Source organism: Prionailurus viverrinus, chromosome B2, assembly GCF_022837055.1.
Source record: "Prionailurus viverrinus isolate Anna chromosome B2, UM_Priviv_1.0, whole genome shotgun sequence".
Classification (NCBI taxonomy): Eukaryota; Metazoa; Chordata; class Mammalia; order Carnivora; family Felidae; genus Prionailurus; species Prionailurus viverrinus.
The window spans coordinates 55939463-55962397 of NC_062565.1; the positions used below are offsets into that span (position 1 = coordinate 55939463).

At 36.3% G+C, this 22935-nt stretch overlaps 1 protein-coding gene across 2 annotated transcripts in view; it reads right to left on the reverse strand.

Moving 5' to 3' along the window:
• Window positions 1-22935, reverse strand: part of KHDRBS2 (KH RNA binding domain containing, signal transduction associated 2) — a 591209-nt gene that overhangs the window by 17893 nt on the left and 550381 nt on the right. For both annotated transcript variants that reach the window (XM_047859593.1, XM_047859594.1), the window contains one exon: window positions 1730-1788. In XM_047859593.1, the coding sequence (XP_047715549.1) occupies window positions 1730-1788 (59 nt within the window). The remainder of the gene's footprint in view (window positions 1-1729; window positions 1789-22935) is intronic.

Consider the following 22935-nt stretch of genomic DNA (forward strand, 5'->3'; position numbering starts at 1 on the left):
TGAAAATATGTTTAAGTTATTTTGGAGAATATGCCTGTCTCTCACAGCAGGGAGATTAGGTTCATTTGGTGCTGGAGAAGCTGGAATCTGAGAGAGAGTGAGCCTAGTGCTCATTTTAGACTAATTATTTTCCTGTAAAATACTGTAGACAACCTTAGATTAGTGGGAGAGCAGCTGCAAGGATTTAGAGAAATCTCACTGAGCTCAATTCCCTTCCTTTAAAACAAAGTCAGGTTTAAAGTAGCAGGTCCTGTTCTTTCTCACTAGGTCGACTGAACTCTGCCCCCCACTTCCCAACAACAAAATCAGACACACTTGAATTCACATTCTTGCTCTGTCATTTGCTAATTGTTTAACTCAGGCAAGTTACTTACTGCTCTGAGCCTTAGTCCCTTATTTATTTGTCAAATGCAGATGGCAACAGGAGTGTGTACCCTGTATGTGTCTAATGGGGACTAGATTATATAGATATACATATAATGTTGAATGAGGATTATTTCTGTTATCTCTAATCCTCGTTACAAATTGCTCAGTACAGAGACATAATAGGTAGGTACTTCATGTATGGTAGCAGCAATTAATAGCGTTCCAACCACCGATGAGAATATAAAAACCGAAGTCGAGCCTCATGGCTGTACTCTCATATCGGCTTAACCTCTGTTGTTCCGTTTCCTCATTATAAAATGGAGCTCAAAACACTTAATAGTTCAACTTATTATGAAAAACTAAATGATAAAATATATGTATGTAATCAGCTTATGAATGGCAATCATTGTGGGGGTGCTTTATTTTTCTACTATTTCTGAGCTTGGCCTCATGATTGCCTTAGAGAATTGAGTCTATTTGGTAACTCTAGTTCCAAGGAGGGTGCACTTCCTCCTTTCCTACTGAGCTCTGGACCTTCCCTTCCGCATCTTTATGGAGCACCGCACCTTCATAATGTGGAGCCCCAACACAGAGGCAACATTCATGATCTCTTTTACTGCTCCCCATAAAGAGAAATGGAGAGGTCTTGGTATTATTTCAATAAAAATTGGGGGCTGAAAAAATTACATGAGTGTTTTCAAGGTGGTTAACTGGTGATACTGCATATAGATTTTAAGGGATGAAAAACTACGTTTCAAAAGTGATATACTATATTGATATGTCACAGATACTCAATAAATCTTACTGAATTGAATTACAATTAACTTTAAGTATTTTAACTAAATGGTGTATTTTTTGAAATTAATTCTTTTTATAGATTGACATGCTGTTTGATTAATTCTCATGCCAAGCATTATGTGGCACTTTTAAGAACTATGCCTATGCACGCTATAAAAAAATAACTTGAAAGCCACATTTTCTGCCCTTAAAAGTTGTAAAATATTTTAACTGTATATTGCCCTGATGATCTTTGTGACAGCAGGAAAGACACAGCATTGTTGTCAAATCAATGAGTCAGACAATGGGCACAGTGGAACATGTAAGACACTATTCAAAATGCTCACTGTTGCTGTTGAAAACGATCTATGATTGTGATTAATTGCTTTTGAAATTTTGATCAAAATTGATCTGTCCAGTTTTCTGGGACTGGCTGTTGGACGTCAGATCTCACCCTGAAATTACATTAATCAATTTAGTCTGGACTTCTGTAAAAACTGGGGGTAGAAAGATAGAAGTAATTTCTGAGTTGTCAGTGACTGATGGATGTTCTGATTTTACAGTTTTAGTAAAGAAAACGTCTTACCGTAGCTGTCATAGGCATCCTCACTTACTCCATGACCGTAGTCATAGTATTCAGGCACACTGCAACAGATTTAGACAGCAATCAATGCTACTGTAATAAGGGGGAATCAACCCAGAAACTCATATGGAATTTGAAAGCAAAATGTGTGCTAAAGTAATATCCCAAGAACCTCTAGCATAAAACACAATCCTAAAAAATACTCTGTAAGACATACAGGTTACTAACAAGGAGCGCTATGATTTTCTCATGCCACCTCAGAAATTTTTTATCTCTAACCTCCAATTTTATAAATCAAATTTTCCTTAAAACACAAGTATCATACTTCAAAATTTGTCAAGAGGAAAGTTATAAAGGTCTATTTCCAAGAAAAAGTGCTATGCTATACAAGATGACAATCTGGTCAACTGTATGTGGCTTTTAATGCTGTTACCTTAAGCATCAATTTCATCTTTACTTCCAAACACTGAAATTGTATTTATACTCCCCTCTAGCCCTTCAACGGCATGTCCATGAACTTCTCAAATATGTAAGCTGTTTATTTTTACTTAATATTTTGCTACATGTTTCTGTGTTTCAATAACTGACAAGAAGGTGTCCTTCCTTCATTTCTTACTCAAGTTACTAACAGGCTTCCCCCACTACAGTTGTCATCACTTTGTCCTGCAGTGGTACTTCCCCCTTTAAGGTACCATTCTCACTAGCATCCAAGCATTTCATATATCTCTCATTCCCAAAAAAGTCCTCCCTCACCCCCACATCTTCTTCTAGTGACTTGCCCTTTCTCTGTCCCTTTACAGAAAAATTTCTTGAAAAGAGGCAACTGTTCACTCTCTTTACTGCTTTCCACATGCTTTTGAAGATATTCCAATCAGGCTGTTGTCTCCACTGAAACAGCTCTTGTCAATATCCTGACATTTTCAAATCCGGTGGTCAAGACATGGTCCTCGTTTTACATTAGCACCATTTGAAACAGTTGGCCATTTACTGTTCCTTTAGCCATTTTAGTTACTTCTGAGATGTCCTCAGAATAAATTACTATATTAATGTATTCACATTTATATTTATAATTTATGATATATGATATTTCCCCTCAAATAAGCTCCTTCATTTTACATCCTCTGCTTGAATCTTCATTTATAATTTTAAATAGTATATAAGATAAATTTATAAATAATGTCAAGATTACGAATTCCTTTTAAGTACAGTAAAACCTTGGACTGCAAGTAACTTGTTCTGCGAGTGTTCCACCAGACAAGCAAACATTTCTAATAAATTTTAACTTGATAAATGAGTGATGTCTTGCAATATGAGTATTACGTGTTGCCAATGTCACATGATCACAACTGAGGCAGTCGTTCTTCTCTTGCTGTGGGATTATGGGTGATTGTCTCCTCTATTCAGATGCTCAGTCTCAGGCCATGGTGTTTGGCAGAAATCAGTGATTTTTCAGAACACTGGAAGGTGCCCAGAAATGACACTAGTGGATTTTTTTGTCACTTCAAAGCACCTATGGGCAGCCCTTTGCTTTTCCATATAAGAGTAAGCTTAGGAATGCTTTGCTTCATTCTAGGTCAGGCTGCCTGCAAATATAGACCCTTTCCTCTGCTGCCTTATTACCAGCTACATTAAATACAGGATATGACAAAAGTTTCTTAATACTAAACTATAGTCAACATCTGTGTGAGCAGATACAATGGCCCTCATGCAGAAAAAGATCCATTGAGCCAATAGATAGCAGTGATTCTGTTAGTGATAGTGAAAGTTGTCCTACAATAATCTTCTCTCTCATCTCCCTCACACCAGCCATGAAGGTTTTCCAAAGTAAGTACAGGTTAATTTATTTTGCGCTATATTTTTAATTTTCTTTATTATTTTGTATTATATTACAGTATTATCATTTTTATGTGAATATTTTTGGGTTTTGGAATGAATCATCTGAGTTTCCATTATTTCATATGGGGAAATTTGCTTTGAATACAAGTGCTTTGGATTACAAGCATATTATCGGAACTAATTATGCTCACAAACCAAGGTTTTACTCTACCTTGGAATATTCAGATCCTCATTTATGTTTACCTAGGAAGCAACACCTCCATACATAAAATAATCCTCTTCCCCAAGTGTTCAATAAAAAGCAGAGATTTTAACTTTGGAGTTCCAGTCTCCTCTAAGAATTTTATTAAATCTATGGGCCACTGGTCCAGTGATGAAGTGTGGCAAGAAAATGGCTTAAGATCAAATACCAAATTATATAACGGCTGAGGGTGAGCCACAGATACCAAAGGGTTAGGTTGAAAGGAGAGATAGGCCTAAAATGTTGTGGTTGTCATTATCCCTCAAGGCAATCTTGTAGGTCTCATTACATTAAATACTTTAGATTTCATTGATTATAAGGAAAAGAGAAGCAAAAAAGAAAATACAAGTCTATGTATTAGAGGTGAAAATGAGAGAGAGAAATTAGGGAGGCAACTGAGAATTCACTTACTCAGTTTTAGTACAAAGTAGTTGGGAAAAAGAGATTACTGAGTGCAGCCTGCATTGCCCGGAATATCTATACACAAATTATCTAGAAAAAAATGTATGGTAGTATGTGTTTCTTCCCACCCTTGAGACTAAGGTCTAGAAAAAATGTATGGTAGTATGTGTTTCTTCCCACCCTTGGTCTAAGGCCATTGGCTAGTGGCTGGACGTTTCTCTCTTCTTTCACATACTTAGCTTAAAAGGGGTGATACAGCCTCATTGAGAACCCTCATGCATGTGTCGCAAATTTCTGAGAGATGTTACATTGATTCCCTGGATGATCAAGAGATGGAAGTCATGAGAATATGATTTAACAGGCAGCATTCCTCCCATTTATATGGATGAAGAGAAAATGAGGGCATCGACAGCAGCTTCTCTTTCCCTTTGTCACAATCAATCATGTTTCCTTGAAAAAACCTATGTTTCGCAAAGTGCTGTATGAAGACCACTAGCTCCAAACTCTGTCTAGTGGCATTATTATGTTTCTCATTGGATTTCAATTTGAATTTTGTAATGTTTACTTATTTATTATTTTGAGAGAGAGAGCAAGAGAGAGAGAGTTAGTGGTGGAGGGACAGAGAGAGAGGGAGACAGAGAATCCTAAGCAGGCTCCATGCTCAGCACAGAACCTGACATGGGGCCCCATCTCACAACTATGATCGTGACCTGAGCTGAAATCAAGAGTCAGATGCTTAACTGACTGAGCCACCCAGGCGCCCCCTCAGTTTCAATTTTAATTGATGAAGGTAAGGGATGGCAAAAAGAGAGAGACCATGACAAAGAAACTACAGTTATTGTCTGTCCTAAATGATACATCCACAACAAGAGGGAGTTTTAACTTTTAGCTACTCTAAAAACAGGAAAGTGGAACATATCAGATATTTGTAAAATAATGGATAATGCAAAATAACAGATAATAAGCATAGTGGTCTCTGTCAGAGTCCATACCTTTGCTTGTCTAAACATTACTTCTCATTTCTTCCCTCAGAAAACATTTGCATGGACAAATGGCTGCACTGCGAATAAATACATCCCTCACCTATCCTTACAACTAGATGTGTCCTTGTGACTAAGTCAGGAAGCACAGGGTGTACACATAAGTCAGAGTGGCAACCCTGAGGTTATTTCCAATTCAATGACAAGCTCATCTTGGACTTGTGCAGTCATCTCCTTAGTTGGTAGAAGGCACTCAAAGTAATGATCTGGCAGTTACCATGCAAATAAAGACAGTACTTTAGGAAGTCATGGGTGGCAACATGAGAGGGACTTCTGTCTCTAAATGATCATGTTGGAGCAGACTTAGTGTAAACCACTGCCTACCTTAGGGATTGCTGTGGGGGAAAAAATGGTTTTTATCTTGTTTGAGCCACTGAACTTTGAATCTCTCTGTCACAACAATTGGTCAAAGAAATGAGTATGGAGAAGTGTACAACTGCCATTAAAATCCCCAAATACTGGGCATTAGCTTAGTGGGAGAGTGGAGAGTACAAGGAGAAAAATTATAGTAGGGTAGAAAGCTAATAGGCCTTGTTATGCCATTGCCTGTGAACTTGGAACAGTAGGCTGCATATAGGTTTGCATATATTTTGACACTACAGGAAAAAGCTGAACAAAGCCCAAATGTTCTTAATCCTGCTGTTTTTAGAAAGGTTTACAAAAGTCATGTGCTTAAATAAGATTGGGCCATTTTTCCAGAAGAAACAGAAGTGAAGAACTTTGCTAAGAGAAGTTATTTTTGCCTGATTTATGTGTGAGTTCTATAATTTAAAATGAAAGAGTGTTCAGAAACTTGTGGTTTGGCAGGATTAGAGAAGTCAGCTGTTTCTGTATGACAGAAAGAAGAGATGAGGGTTGCTCAAAAATGCCCTCACCTCTTCCCATTAGACTTCACTGCCACGTATGATCCCTAGAACATTCCTTAGGTTCCTGAACATGTACAAGCATGCTGGCTGTAAAAATTAAGTCCCCAACGAGGGCACACTATACTTGACTCAATACAGATGCGGCTATGGATTAAGACCATTTATCCATTAGGATAAAGAAGAACCTTCTAGTAAATCTGGTATGATCTCCAGAAAAAACAAACAAACAAAAAAAACAAAAACAAACAAACACGAAAAAACGCACAAGGTTGCCAGATGCACTACCCAAAAAACTTACTTCAGCGTGGTTGCTTAGGTGTCTTTTAATGTCTACTTGGCGGATTTTATAATTGTTATTGCCTATGGAGCCTTCAGTGTTTCCCAATGAAAGTTTCTATTGTGCGATTCTGTTCCTTTTCCACCACTTTATATTGGGTATTATGTATGGGGAAGAAAGTTGAGAGTGGCAAAGACAATCTGCTCATCATTTTATAGGTTGTCAGACCTCAAAGAACCATATCAAAACCTAATGTAGTTTTGTATATTTTCCATAGTTTCTGGATTTTGAGCTGGCTGCAGTAATTAGAACTGAACTTGGATTTTCTCTCTTGGGTAGTAGGTAGGTATCTTTGTTTTAATGAGAAGAAGTGTATTCACTTGTATGTGCATAGCCAGAGGGTTGGACAGAGAAGACTTCTAGTTATCCCTTCCAAGTCCATTTGTCTTTTGAGTAAGGAAGACTATCTCAGAATTATATTTCCTAGCATAGATGTAGAGTGATGTGTAAAAATGTTTTAATGATCTGCATAAAAGTAAATTCCTTTGTCCTCTACTTCATTTCAACTTTATGTAACTGATTGGAAATGTGAATGACTTGGAACTATTTTGGAAAACTGTGTTAATGATGGTATAGTGAACCAAATCTTTTTGTCTCCCCAAATTTGTATGTTGAAATCTTAACCCCCCCATGTGATAGTGTTAGGATGTGGAACTTTTGGGAAGTAATTAGATCATGAGAGTGGAGCCCGTCTGAGTGAGATTAGTGCCCTTGAAAAGGGGATCCCAGAGAGCTCTCATGCTCTTTCTTTCTTTACCATGTGAAGATACAAGAAGAAGACAGAAGTCTATGACCTAGAATAGAGTTCTCACTCAAACCCAACCATGCTGGCACCTTGATTTGGGACTTACAGCCTCAAGGACTTTAGGAAATAAATTTCTTCTTGTAAGCCACCCCATGTATGGTATTGTGTCATAGCAGCCAAACTAAGACCGATGACATTCCAGTAGCCTAGATCCCTGAATGGCGCCATGAAGCAGAGCCCACCTACTTGTGCATGTCTATTATATGTGAGGGAGATAAACTTTGTTTCTTGTTTAGGCCACTGAATTGTGGATCTCCTTACTAAGGAAGCTATGCCCCATATCCAAAATAATATGGTGGCAATTAAAGCAGTCCCTTGAAGATAAACAGGCATCCAGTAAACGTTTGTTGAATGAATAAATTACTGAATAAAAGAATTCAAAGATGACATGACTGTGTTTGAACATGAATAATCTTAGAATATCTTGCTATAAATATCTTTGTAAAACTTTGTGTATGCTTCAGAAGGAATATCTAGTTATAGTGACAGTAATGGGAGCAGTGAAAAAAAATTTATTTTCTGATATGAATGAAATTCAGATTGACAGCTTAAAAATATTGTAACTGACCAATGCATCTGTGATTTTTATATTGTTATATTATATTTGAACTTTAAAATAATACAAGATTTAGCTAGAGAGAGTAGACTGTATTGTTGGCTCTATACTTTTCATTATTTCAGAAACTATCATTTTATTACATTTGTTTCGTTTACATGTTAATAATGTTGAAATGTGAATAAAGTGAACAAATTCAGTTTAAACACAACCTGGTTATTTAATTTTCAGTTCACTGTTATTCCACCTTATATTTTAGAAAATTTAGCTCTCAAGGTATCTAAATACATTGCGACAATTGTGGAAGTGTTCATTAAAATGACAATTATTGGTGGTTTGGACCTTAATTACTGTGGTGGTTATAGCATATATAACTTTCCTAGGAATTGGGACATATATAAAATCAAGATATAACATGTTAGCTAAAATGACTTATTAAACAATATGTAATTATTAGTAAAATTGTGCACATTTTGGCCTTTTGATATCAAGACTGTAGACACTAAAAAATACTTGGAGGAAAAAAAAACCCCAATATATAAGGAAGTGAAGTAAAAGAGGTAGGAAAGAGATCAGATTAATTTATTAATGATCAATTATAAAACGAGAAAGAAAATCAGGTATGGAAAATTCCAGTTCTTTTTTGGTGGACAGAGGAGCATTTTTCCCTAAATAGACTATGTTAGCAGTTTACTAAGACAGTTAATCAAGTGGCAGTGAGCACAATAGACAACATTAGGATGAAATGCGGTTTCTAGAAAACTAAATAATATCATCACCACAATCAAACTATTTTTTCCAAGCAAGTTCTTAGTGCACCCACCTGTGACATAATAACACATTTCTATGGTGCTTCACAATCTAGCAGTTGGTGTCCGTGTTTGTGTGGTGGGAGAAACCACACTGATGATGGATCAGGCTAGTTCATGAGCTACCGAGACTAACCAAGCTCATAAAGGAAATGTGTTGGACATTCACTTGTTACAAATAGAGATACTGGCAGTAATATAAGTGAGAGCTCTGCTCTAGAAGATGTGTTCATATCATCAAACCAGTTAGACTGGTATAAGTGGGAAAAAAAATAGGGGAGGCAGTTTATTAAAAATCCACACATTGCTTAATTTTCCAGCTGTTTACTTTGGTAGGATATAAAAATTACCAGAGATCATTAAACACGTTACAAATACACCATTGCTCTTTGTGGTCCTCCAAAGATTAAAGCTTCCACATTTATAAGTTCTAGTTGCGTTTAGTTTATACTATGTTGTCTTTCACTTCAATCTTTTCTTGATTCTGGAGTAAGATCTGTGTCTATGAAGTAGGACAGATAGATGAGGATGAGTTTTAACTAAAGCTTCATTAATTATTTTCAAAATTGAATAAAAATAAAAAAATATAAAATAATGTTTTATGGGCACCTGGGTGGTTTTCAGTTAAGCGTCAGACAGCTGACAGCTCAGAGCCTGGAGCCTGCTTCAGATTCTGTCTCCGGCTCTCTCTGCCCTTCCCCGACTCACACTGTCTCTGTCTCTCTCAAATATAAAAAAAATTAAAAATATTTCTTTTTAAATATCTAAAATGATATTTTAGGAGAAGGGATAGAGGGGTTTGATTAATGTATTAATATGAGAGACTTATAACTACCTATTTTTAGCCCTTAAGTACTCTTAAAATTTTTACTCTTAAAACTGCTCTCCTGGGGCACTTGGGTGGCTCAGTCATTTGAGCATTGGACTTTGGCTCAGGTCATGATCTCATGGTTCCTGGGTTTGGGTTTGAGCCCCAGGCTCTGTGCTGACAGCTCAGAGCCTAGAGCCTGCTTCAAATTCTGTGTCTCCCCCTCTCTACCTCTCCCTGCTTACATATTCATTCATTCATTCATTCATTCATTCATTCTCTCTCTCTCTCTCTCTCTCTCTCCCTCCCTCTCAACAATAAATAAAAACATTTTTAAAAAATATGGGGCACTGGCTAAAGGGATTGGATCTTGTACTCATTCTCTTAGCAATGCATTGGGGAACACTGTGGCTTATTAGGTTGTGAAAATTTTGGGGAAAAAATGTTCTCCTAAGCATTTTCGCTGAAGCCTTGTTATGTTGTACATTTATGCTGTATTTCCAGAAATATTTGTCAAGTAAAGGTTAAGTTTTCAGCCCAGATCCCACCCTCAAATTTCGAATTGGTAGTTCTTTATTTTTATATCTACTTACATGATGATTAAAGCCTTCTGTTAAGTTTCATAAAGCTCCATGAAAGTACTACTTACAAACCTGTAAACCTAGTATGTAGATTATGATTGCAACACACTGATACATTTTGAAAAGCAACCAAATGTGCTTGAATTTGGTAACTAATTTGTACAAATGAATGGTGGCCTCAATGCACTGCCACGATTAATACTACAAGTAGATAGAAATGAAGACTCATAATATTTATTGGGCTGCTACCAATTAATTTCAAGGGCTTAGAAATGAAATATTCTGAATTATTAAAACAGATAGATATAAAACACAACTACGATACATCCAGTTATACAGGAAAAACATAGGAAGGAAAACATACTATCGCTGCTAATTATGAGTGAATCCACCTATGTATAGTTTAAAATTCTTAATCTCATGTTTTTAGATTAAAATCACAAATACTAATACCACTGTAATTAATAAGAGGTTTAAATATGAAAAATATATAGCTTAAATTACTTAACCACCCTTATGTGTTCATTTTTTATAAATTTTGTTTTCCATTCAAGAATTTTCCATTTAGAAATTGGCCTTTATTTTGAGGGCAACTGGAGAACTGAAACATACAAGTTAACTATTATACTAGAAATCAGTGCTCACATATATGATCATGTTCTCTTTTGAGAATTCACTATTGTCGAAATTATTAGTAAATAAAAACTTGGTATAAAAATAAACCACATGAAACACTTAAACTCAACTGCATAACTTATACATTCTTAATGCAGAAATAAAAAAATTTAAATAAATGAAACTCTCTTAAACATTGAACATATGTTGATAATTTTGTGTGTGTGCTACAAAATATTATATGAAATACATTCCTTTTTAAATGTGTACATGTTTCAACTAAAATGCAAATACCTTTTTTTCATGCTCAAATGTCAGCATGGAAATGTTGGCTTTCACAGAGTTCTAACAAGGGAGAAGATCAATGTTTAGATACATATGTATTTCTAAAGTATCTTTGGAATTCCATCAAGTTTGCATAGTTTAAAATATTTTTGAAATTCATTCATTGATTTCATTCATTCATTCAATCCAACCAATAGTGTTACACAGAAAAGTATTGTGTTATAGAGTGGCCGTATTTGTTTATAAATAGAATATAAATTTGTGCCTTGCAAGATTAACTAGTAAACCAAATACATTGAGCATGGATGGATGGATGGAGAGAGTGAGAGAGGGAGGGAGGGAGGGAGAGAGAGAGAGAGGGAGAGAACAAATAACCCTTCGCAGTTATCCTGGACAATTTACTTTAAGAAAGTCAAAGATATAAATTTCTCACTCAAAGGTAACTTGTTATGAGACAGAAAAAGTCCACAATCCATTCTTGGATCCATTTGGAGGAAAATCAGTATTTCTTATAGAAATGATACACAGAATACAGAAAAAAAAGTATTTGAACTGAACACTGAAAGCTGCTATTTTCCATTTTCATTGACTGTGTCATCTTGGACAAATCATTTAATCTCTCTGAACTCCAGTTTCTTCACCTTTAATATGGCAATAATAATATTTACCTCAAGTATTAATGAGATAACCTGAGACAGCCCCATGATAAGTGCCTGGTACATATCAGGCACTTAGTAAATATTAATAATGGGTAATTGTCCAATCAATAAAGGCACAGACATAAAGTTCCCCCTTTTCATATTCATAAAGGTTGCAATGCTGATAGAGATTTCATCTTCTTGAAATACTCTGAAACATGAAATAACCATACATGCCCTCTTAAGTTTCAGTTGATGGTATTTAATGTTCACAGGATGAAATATAAGCTGATTATTCATGAGGGAAGTGACATATTTGTTCTGCTCATAGATTAATGATCAAGATAGATGGTCCATATAAGGCATCTAGTGTAGAATTATGATCAGCTTTGCAATGATCTGCTTTATAGAAAATGGGTATTTTGAGAGTACAACCTCATGCTCCAAATGAGAGAGAGAAATACATTTAGATATACTTTTGCTTTCTGGATTCAACACTACACATACATTTCTGAAAATGGTCTATTTTTATAGACTCTCTTTAATCATTTTTTTCCAAATCAGCTTGTATTTTTTGCTTACTCTGACCCTTTATTACATAAATGAAGGGTGAGCAATTTTATAACAAAAACATTAATCTTCTGGGGTTTTTTTGCATGGAATTATCATTAGAACATAGCAATTATTTTCTATAAATAAGACCTTCAAGTGACTGATTAATTAGGCTCAGTGATACATGACATTATTAAATGAGCTGTTACATGCTTTTGTACAAATGCATAGAAGTTATTGAACCCTAGTTTGAAATGGACATAATTCCAACTTATACACATTAGTTTTTTGGATGAATCATAATTCATGAATATCAGTAAGATTTCAGCTCTGTAAACATCAGTATAATTTCTAATTATTTCAGTACTCCATTCTAGTTGACTTTGAGACTGAATTCATTGGTGCAAACTGCACTATGGCTATGTGTTAATGGTGATTTATATTCTTCCCCATTCAAATTGGAAATGGAATCTCACCTCTATTGCATAATGTTCCAGAACCACTTTTTACTTATTAAAGGATTATTTTCATGTACCAGACTTTGGAAATTTAAACAAATAAAACAAAGTCTGGGGAAAGTATATAAATTAATAACAATGATTCTATTTTGACAAGTCTTTCTTTATGTGAGGAAACAAAGCCACATTCTTCCAGAAACTCTCAATATTTAACTAAAGTCAGGTGAGGCTGTGTCTTTGTGCACCATCCTTGTGGCATGCTGTGAACTGAATTGTAATTGTGTATTTTCATGTTTCCCTTTTCTCTAATCCTAGACTCTGAGTGGTAATTCTTTAGTACGGCATACAAGTCCCTTTTGTATCTACATTTTAATGACCTATCTAGCCTTTTCCTTATCACTCCCCTGTTACAAACCCTACACCCTGACATAGTAGAATGTCTCCCAAAATCATGAATCATTTCATCACCCCATTCCCCTGACCATGGTATCCTTCAATCTAGATGGAACTTCCTCTACTTCTTCACTAAAGAAGGTATCCATCATCCTCTTGGGGTCTAGCTCAATGGTTGGCTTATTAAAGCATTACCTGGCCTCCCAGGCAAGGTGTTACCCCTTCCCATTTGCCTTGCTGACATCTTCATATAGAGCAGCTCTCATTGAATGAGGATTTTCTTTAAATTCTGTCTCTTCCTTTAGCTCAAGGACTCTCAATACCTAGTGTGCATAAGCATCACAAAGACGCAAGACCCCAAGATCTGCAATTTCATTTGCAGGTGTTTCTCATGCAGAAGTCCAGGATCATATTTTGTAAAAAATAAAATTAAAATAAAATAAAATAAAATAAAATAAAATAAAATAAAATAAAATAAAATAAAATAAAACAAAAGACAAAAAAAACCACCCAAAAAACAAACTGCACTAATTGTGTATAAATCAACAACCGGGCTATGCCTTTTTTGTTTTGAATATATAGGTGCAAAATAGTGGCATTCAATGAATGCTTGTTGAGTAAATGAATAGTTTTAAAATACTACATAATTTCTTTGTGAATAGTTTGTATGCTGCCTGACAGTACAGCCATGTAGATTTGTGGCTATGTTTACAACTATTCAAGCAGAATTTTAATTAGTGGTCAATGTCAATTTAAAGGTTGCTACTGAACTATGTCCTTGGTACTCTGTCTTCCTAAAAAAATTTTTTTGAAAAGTACTTGATAAAGAAATATAAGATGTGCTAAGATATATAGCTAATATTCTGACTTTCAGAATGAGTATTCAAAAAAGTAGTTCAAAATCAACAATAGAAAGACTCAACAACAAGGTGAAATGTCACAGAGATGTACACTTCTGCGTTTAGGTTAAAAAAAATCAATTGCAAAGATGCAGGATGGTGTGAGAACTGGCTTGACAGAAGTTCATTTAGGAAGAACCTAGATTTTCAGTTGAAAACAAATTCAATAAAACCCAATGATATGACAATGGTCAGATGATGTTGAAGTGCTTTAAAATAAGAAGCATTATTATACAGGATGTAATCATGTCACTGCTTTGCACCAGGCAATTCTCCTCTGATGTAACGTATTGAGATCACTGTGCCACACCTCAGGATGGATACTTGGACAACTGGAGTCACTGGACTCCATACTTGGAGTCAACCGGAGACAACAGTTGAGGAAAACCATTCTATGTGAGTACTGACCTTGGATACTACATGTTATTGGTACAATAATGTAGCTTAACAAACAATTACAAAACATTAATATCATGCACTAAGAGACAATTGTTTAGGTCATGTGTTTTTGTTTGGCTAGAGGTTTCCCAGAGGCTGGGATCACTGGGGGCTCTGTTTCAAGCTTGGATAGAACTGGGATTGGACTCCTTGAGGTGCAGACTTCCCATTTCATTCTGGAGTCAAGACTAAGGGCCTAATAGCTATCTAGAGAAGTTATTCTGGCAACAGCAAGAGAGCAAGTGGGAAATGCATAGTCCTCTTAATGTGTAGGCTCAGATGTGACATTATTCCATTAGTCAAAGCAAGATACAGGATAATGAGGAGGCAAACACTCTGCCTCTTTTAGGAGAGACACTGAAAAATCACAGAGCAAAGGGTGTGAACTTAGGGAGGGTGAGGAATCGTAGCCAAGAATGCATTCTATCACATTCTGGATATTGATAGAGGGACATTATCTTCATAAAGGCTGGTATGTGGACCAAAATGATTTATTATGTGTAGCTTCACAAGCTGATTACTGGTCAATATATATAAATGGAGATTACAGGGGAGAAGATATTACTTCAGTTTAAGAGTTTCCTAATAAGCTGAGGTGTGAGCACTATGGTATTAGTACAAAGTACCCAGTCTTTGGAATTGTACACAAATCAGTTTGAACCTTGTCTATGCCTGGGCAAGGTAAACATTGGAAACCTAGTTTCTTTATGATCTGAGGATTAAGCTGTCTACCTCATGTGATAATGTTATGAAATATTCAGTTTAGGCCTCTGCATATAGCAGCTGCTCTGTATTATTTTAGAAATGGTCAAGTGTTTCCTGACTAGCCCTTCACACTCCACTCTTGCTTTTTTCACACATCTATAATTTGGTCTTACTGAATATTATATAATACTAATTCACAATTACTTATAGCACTTGAATTCTAAATCCGAAAACTCTGAACTCCCAATTTTTCTTCAACTGAATGTCGAAATCATTAGGCAACAAAATTCTTATCTAAAATGATTATTTATAGCTATTTATGTCCTGCCTACTATAGTCACTCATTTATTTCAATACAATGAGATAAATATATATTTTTGGCCCAGATGCAACATATAATTTATGTGTTGTACTACCTTTATAAAATATAATTAGTTCTGAATATGAAACATCTAGTCCACAGTATTGTAACTATGGAATAGTTACATATACCTGTACTTACATATACCATATAGTTCACTGTTCTCCTTCTAGCCCCTAGAAAATAGCTCTTTATAAACAGCTTTAGTGAAACAGTAAAATAAGGTGTTGAGATTATTATAAAGGGGAATCTAATTATGGGGAATTACTAATATATGTATCTTATTTTGGCTCTATTCCACATGCATCTGAGATAAATTGTTTCCTTTTCTGAGGTTCTCCAGGGATCTAAAGTGTTCTGTATGTTTTTTTTTCTCTCCCCTACTCTACAGTTTCAAGATCACAAAGTCCATATTTTTCATCTTGACCATGGGTGTTTCAAGAAAAATACCTCCCTTCTCTCATTACCAGTGTTCAAGTGCAATAAAGTAAGACCGTTTTGTTGTTGTTGTTGTTGTTTGTTTGTTTTTTTTTTTTTTTTTTGGTTAATTTAAGTGCAAACTGATTGAAAAACAAAAGACAACAATGAAAGCACAGGAGGATCATTTAGAAAAAGGATGGAATAGCAACTAATAGAGAACTTGCTGAGCTCAAATGACCAATCAGGCTGACGCAAAAAAAAGATGATCATAACCGTCACCAAAGATGAACTTGGTTTTGCCAACTGTTAGATATGATGACAACCTCAAACTCTATCCAAAAATCATCCTTTTTGTACATCTGAGTGCTATATCTAGGCTTTCCTGTTCCTTTCCTATCATTTCAGCTAAATATGCTTTACCATTCTTGAGTATCTTAGGTCACCTGAAGGACATGCAGTTCTTTAGTTATTAATTATATCCTCATATCTTTGTCTTTGTATATACCTTTGTCTGGCTAAATTTTATTTACCCAGTTAAATCACAGCTTGGCATCAGTTCTTTTTAAGAAAACTTCTGGGGGAGGGGCGCCTGGGTGGCGCAGTCGGTTAAGCGTCCGACTTCAGCCAGGTCACGATCTCGCGGTCTGTGAGTTCGAGCCCCGCGTCAGGCTCTGGGCTGATGGCTCAGAGCATGGAGCCTGTTTCCGATTCTGTGTCTCCCTCTCTCTCTGTCCCTACCCCGTTCATGCTCTGTCTCTCTCTGTCCCAAAAATAAATAAACGTTGAAAAAAAAAAAAAAGAAAACTTCTGGGGGCGTTTGGGGGACTCGGTTGGTTGAGCGTCCAACTCTTGATTTCGGCTCAGATCATGATCCCAGGGTCATGGGATTGAGCCCCACATCTGGCTCCACACAGAGCGCGGAGCATGCTTAAGATTCTCTCTCTCCCTCTTCCCCTCTCCCCCACTTGCATACGCTCTCTCTCTCCCTCCCTCCCTCAAAAAAAAAAAAAAAAAGAAGCTTCTGGTACTTTCTTGTAACTGTCTACTTGATGGCTTCCTATGTTCTCTCATATCCTCTGGCACCTCTTTCTAGCATAAGTACTTATCACATGCTACATGTTTATTTGCATGTCTGTCTTCTTCACTAATTGTCTCCAAAGAGTCTACTCCTGGACTTGAGGACATCCTTCATGGACCATATAGTGCCCTCAAATAGCCATTTAAAAAAAATTATGTTTATTTATTTTTGAAAGAGAGAAAGAGACAGAGACAGAGAGAGACAGAGTGTGAGCAGTAGAAGGGCAGAGAGAGGGGGAGACAGAATCTGAAGCAGGTTCCAGGCTCTAAGCTGTCAGCACAGAGCCTGATGTGGGGCTCAAACCCACAGACTGTGAGATCATGACCTGAGCTGAAATCAGTTGCTCAACCAACTGAGCCACCTAGGTGCCCCCAAATAACCATTTTGAAGGACTCTTTTATTACTGTGCCCTTGGAAGCATTTTCTGGATACTGACTTCTCTATCTTGTTTATTTTGTGTAGAACAGAATTTAGAAAACAATGACCTGGCTACCCACAGTTATATTTGATTTAGTCCCTATAGTGTTTAACTTTCAAAAATTAGTTGCCAACATTTAAAACATCAGGGCATTGCATTGAAAAACTGATGTGGCAAGTTCCATTTTCCAAAAATGGACAGAATATCATTTTCTATCCTTGAACCATTCCCATTCCCCAGTGACTGGTGAGGTCTCATATCCTTTCTCTTGAATCTGGATGGACTTGACAGAATGACGCTAAGTCATGAAAGACAATGCAGCTTCTGTTCTGTTTTGTGGAGTACTCAAATCTGGTGCTTTAAGCTGCCATGCTGTGAGGAAGCTAAGCAATGTGGAATACTACATGAGCATTCTAAGCAGTGGTCCCAATTTAGGTATCAGCTGATATCTAGCATCAGCTGCCAGACAGATGAGAGGAGAATCTCCAGATGATTCCATATCCCAGCCATTGAGTTATCCTTACCTTTTGAGCCTTCTTGCTGAGAGGCTCCAGATGTAGGGGAGAAGAAACAGGACACCCTGCTGTGCCTTGTTAGAATTCCTGATATACAAAATCCTCAATTATAAGAGAGCATGGTAAAGATGGTTATTTTATACCACTTGGCTTTTGGATGGTTTGTTATGCAGCAACAGTAACTGGAAAACAGGATTTCATGGGGAAAAACATCTAACACCCCTGTACCCTTTACTCTACATGAACTATATGGCCATGATATCGTAAACTTGAACAGAAGATAGTTGCCTTCAACAGAGCATGCACTTTCCAGTTTGCCAGTCTCCACCACTCCTTATTGTTGCACCTTGACAATTATATACACTTGTGAGCATTTGTGACTCCTAAATATGTTGATAACTACCTGTTAAATATGTTTTTATTTTTTAAAAAAATGTTTACTTCTGGGAGAGAGAGAGACAGAGAGAGAGAGAGAGAGAGAGCAAGTGGGGGAGGGGCAGGGAGAGAGGGGAACAGAGAACCCAAAGTGGGCTTTGTGCTGATAGCAGCAAGACCCATGTGAGGCTTGAACTCATGAATGGTGAGATCATGATCTGAGCCAAAGTTGGATGTTTAACCAACTGGGCCACCCAGGCGCCCCTAAATATGTTTTTTTTTTCTTTTGGTGGAGCTAAGTATCTTTAATTACTATTGAAGTCAGAATTTCATCTTAGGCTCTTTAACTGGCCTTAATACTAGACTTTTTGCAACACATCAGGTTCTTCAAGAGTCTACGATGATCTAACAGCTCCCTTTTCCAAAGCTCTCACTGCAGATGGTTTGCCTAATACTTTCCTGTTTCTAGTTGAGGTGTGTCTCCATTTATAAAGTAATCTGCTGAGAAGAAATGACTGACATGCTGACATATCCTCATCTCAGTAAATGATTAAACAGGTTTCAGTTACTAACTGGGACACTTCCTTAAGTTTTCTTGGGAGGCTCATCATTCAAATGACTAGGGAAAATAGTTTTCTAGCTTTTCTTATTAAAGTCTTGCAAAAGATATATTATTGCATATTAAAAATGTTTTTTTGGTGCTTATTCATGTTTGTGGCAGACAGTGAGAGAAAGGGGCAGAGTGCAAGAGGGGGGGTCATGGAGAGGAGACACAGAATCTGAAGCAGGCTTCAGGCTCTGAGCTGTCAGCACAGAGCCCAACGCGGGGCTCGAACTCACAGACTGTGAGATTGTGACCTGAGCCTAAGTCGGACGCTCAACCAACTGAGCCACCCAGGTGCCCTTTATTGCCCTTTATATTTTAAATACAACTTGACTATTTAGGGAAGTAGTTATCAAAATTAATCTTATAGTAATAAAAAATCAACAAATGCAATAAATGGATAATTTGCGAAAACACATTCTTCCTTAAAATCAACAGCAAGTATCCTAGATGCCTAAAATAAGTATTCCAGATGGGGACAAAAAAAATAGTGTATCAAGAGCTGGATTCTCACTTTGTTGAAGTAAATCCAAGCAGTAGCCAATGCACTGTTCATGCATGCAGAGGTCTGTAGATGGCATGAAAATACAACTAACTTGTAGAATAACTGGGAAAATATCTCAAATCCAATAACCTTTTGTAAATTCAATCTCATCATTGACTATAGTTTGAAACATAGGAGAATTGAATTACAAAATGAGGGTGAGTCATTTTATAGTGAATAGTACCACTTAAATGAATAGGAAAAGCTGTTATATACTTAATATGATAACTTTTATTAAATTACTGGATAACTGCAGTGACTTACACTTAAATTTTCATTAGAAGGGCTTCCATAGACTCTTAGTATCAAATACAGGGATCGCATTAAATTTACAGCCTAAACACATGGTTTTTCTTTCTTGAAATTATCCTTTTGTCAGAACCTTTTGAAAAGCATGCAAATGACTTACTACATTTTTATTATATTAAATGCATATTCTCTGTGGCTTGTTCAGGTAATAACAAAATCTGTTGACTCAGTGAATTGATTTAGTATTTTCAGACACTATTAGTCTTTATGTATAAGGCGTCTGGAGCTAGAAGATGTGATTTTGAATCCAACATTTACTACCTGAATGAACTTGGGAAAATCACTTGACATTTTTAAGCTTCAGTTCTTTCTGCCTCAAATGTTACTGCAAGGATTAAATGAGACAAATTGGCCTAAAGAATTAACACAACGGCTAGGCCAAAAGTAATGTTAGTTATTATGAATCATTAGTTTCAAGTAGTCTCTGAACAACACAGCACTGGTTCCCATTGTGTGGGCTCTGACCCTTGAGGAGCCAAGAAATTATGCGAAGGAGTCTGAGAACCCATTGGTTCACCAAATGTACATTTGTATGGTCACTGTGTATTCTGACTTTTTTTTTAAGTATGTAGATGCTTTCTCATTAATAAAATACAAATTCATTTAAAAGCATTACTGTTTCCATAATGATTCAAGTCATTATTTACATCTTCAAGCAACTGACATTAGTATGTACAATTATTAGTTGTTGAGCGTATGATACAATTTTTGTATGCTGTGCTGGCTCTCTTCCCTTTGCCTACCCACTTCCATTCTTCCCTCCAGCCTGCTCTGTATTCTGGGGATGACTAACAGCAACTCCATATACTAGGTTTCTTGTCTTCTGCCTCCTAATGTATTCAACCAATAAGACCAAGAGTAGGAGACTGGAACGAGGGAGGAAAGTGAGGTCAGGGCGTTAACTCCCTGAACTTTTCTCTTTGTGGGATGACCAGAGCTACCATTCTGAATCAGAAGTCTGAGTTCCTGTCAGGAGACCTCTCCAAATAGAATTCTCTGTTTCCTCTCAAAACAAATTTTGGTGACAAACACCTTGCCCCAAGGATACTAGTGCCAGGGCATCGTATTGTCTCTTGTGGTTTCCCTATACTCTGCTATTGAAAATAGTTCTCTTATTAAACTTTTCTCAAATTATCCTAATTTAAGAGTAATTTCCCCCTCTACTGTGTGGACCCTGACCAATACAGTTATTCAAAAAAGGGTCTTCATTCTAGAAAACTTTGAGAACTTAAATATCAGAAAGAGATGTATATTTGCTCTCCTAGCACAGTCACTTGGAATTTACAGAAAATAAGATTCTTTTCCTAGTGAATTCCTCACCTGATTCATGAATTAAGGAAAGCAAAGTCTTCCATTTTGATATTTTGCCTATTATACAAATCTGAAGTTAAAGATTTACAAAGGAAAAAAAGACAGTCTCTGCAGCAAATGGTGTTGGGAAAACTGGACAGTGGCATGCAGAAGAATGAACTTGGACCACTTTCTTACACCATACACAAAAATAAATTCAACATGGATGAAAGACAGGAAATGTAAGACAGGAAACCATCAAAATCCTAGTGAAGAAAACTGTAGCAACCTCTTTGACCTTGACTGACAGCAACTGGCTAAAAGGCAACTGACAGAATGGGCAAAGATATTGGCAAATGACATATAGGATAAAGGGTTAGTATCCCAAATCTATGAAGAACTTATCAAACTGAACACCCAAAAAACAAAGAATGCAGTGGAGAAATGGGCAGAAGATGTAAATAGACACTTTTCCAAAGAAGACATCCAGATGGCTAACAGACGCACAAAAAGATACTCAACATCACTCACCATCGGGGAAATACAAATCAAAACCACAATGAGATACTACCTCACACCTGTTAGAATGGCTAACATTAACAACTCAGGCAATAACAGATGTTGGCGAGGATGCGGAGAAAGAGGATCTCTTTTGCACTGCTGGTGGGAATGCAAACTGGTGCAGCCACTCTAGAAAACAGTGTGGAGGTTTCTCAAAAAATTAAAAATAGAACTACCCTATGACCCAGCAATTGCAACACTAGGTATTTATCCAAGGGATACAGGTATGCTGTTTCAAAGGGACACATGCACCCCAATATTTATAGCAGCACTATAAACAATAGCTAAAGTATGGAAAGAGCCCAAATGTCCATCAATGGATGAATGGATAAAGAAGATGTGTTGTGTATATATACAATGGAATATTACTCAGCAATCGAAAAGAAATCTTGACATTTGCAACAATATGGATGGAACTAAAGCGTATTATAGTAAGCAAAAGTGAATCAGAGAAAGAAAATTTGATTTCACTCATATGTGGAATTTAAGAAACAAAACAGATGAACATAGGGGAAGGGAAGGGAAAATAAAATAAAATAAAAACAGAGAGGGGGGCAAGCCATAAGAGACTCTTAAATACAGAGAACAAACTGAGGGTTGCTGGAGAGGAAGTGGGTAGGGGGATGGGCTACATGGGTGATGTACATTAAAGAGGGCACTTGTTGGGATGAGCACTGGGTGTTCTGTGTAAGTGATGAATTACTAAATTCTACTCCTGAAACCAATACTACACTGTATGTTAACTAAATTGAATTTAACTTAAAAAATAGAATAAAGGGAAATATTCCAATTAGGGTTTAAGCACCTGGAAAGAAAATATATAGTTCCGTCCCAGGTGCAAAGGGTAGATGTAATATTCAAGCAAAACGAACTACATTGCTATCTCTTCAGAAGGACTATAAATACTAAACCAAAACAAATAAACAATTTTTTTAATTCAGAATTAAATGTAGAAATGAAACAATAAAATAAAGCTCAACTATCTAAAAAAAAAAATATTTACACTGGAAAATTATAGTTTCTTAACATTTCACACCCAAATTAAATTGCCCTTAGAATTAATGATCAAAATTGGTCTTTTGATTTTCATTTGCAATATTACTATTTGAGCTTAAGTGCATGCCAATAAATTTTTTTTCCTACATCTATGGCTTTGGTTTGTTATAGATTCTTGCCAAAAATTTGGGCATTGAGAAAAGTCAATTGGTTGGTAAAACCTTATGAATTTACATAATTTCAGAAGATTGATCTCTGAAAATGTTAATGACTTTGAGGAGTACATAAAAAATGGGGTTTGAGAACATGGACAGAATTTAATATTTAGTCCAATTAAAGTTGTTAATCACAGGATGTAACTTGTCTTAATCCAAAGACTTCAATAATTGAGTTCCCCTGGAAACTGCAATACTAATACTGCAAGGTGATACTTGCATAATAAACTCATCAATCCATATTTTTTTAAGTTTTTAT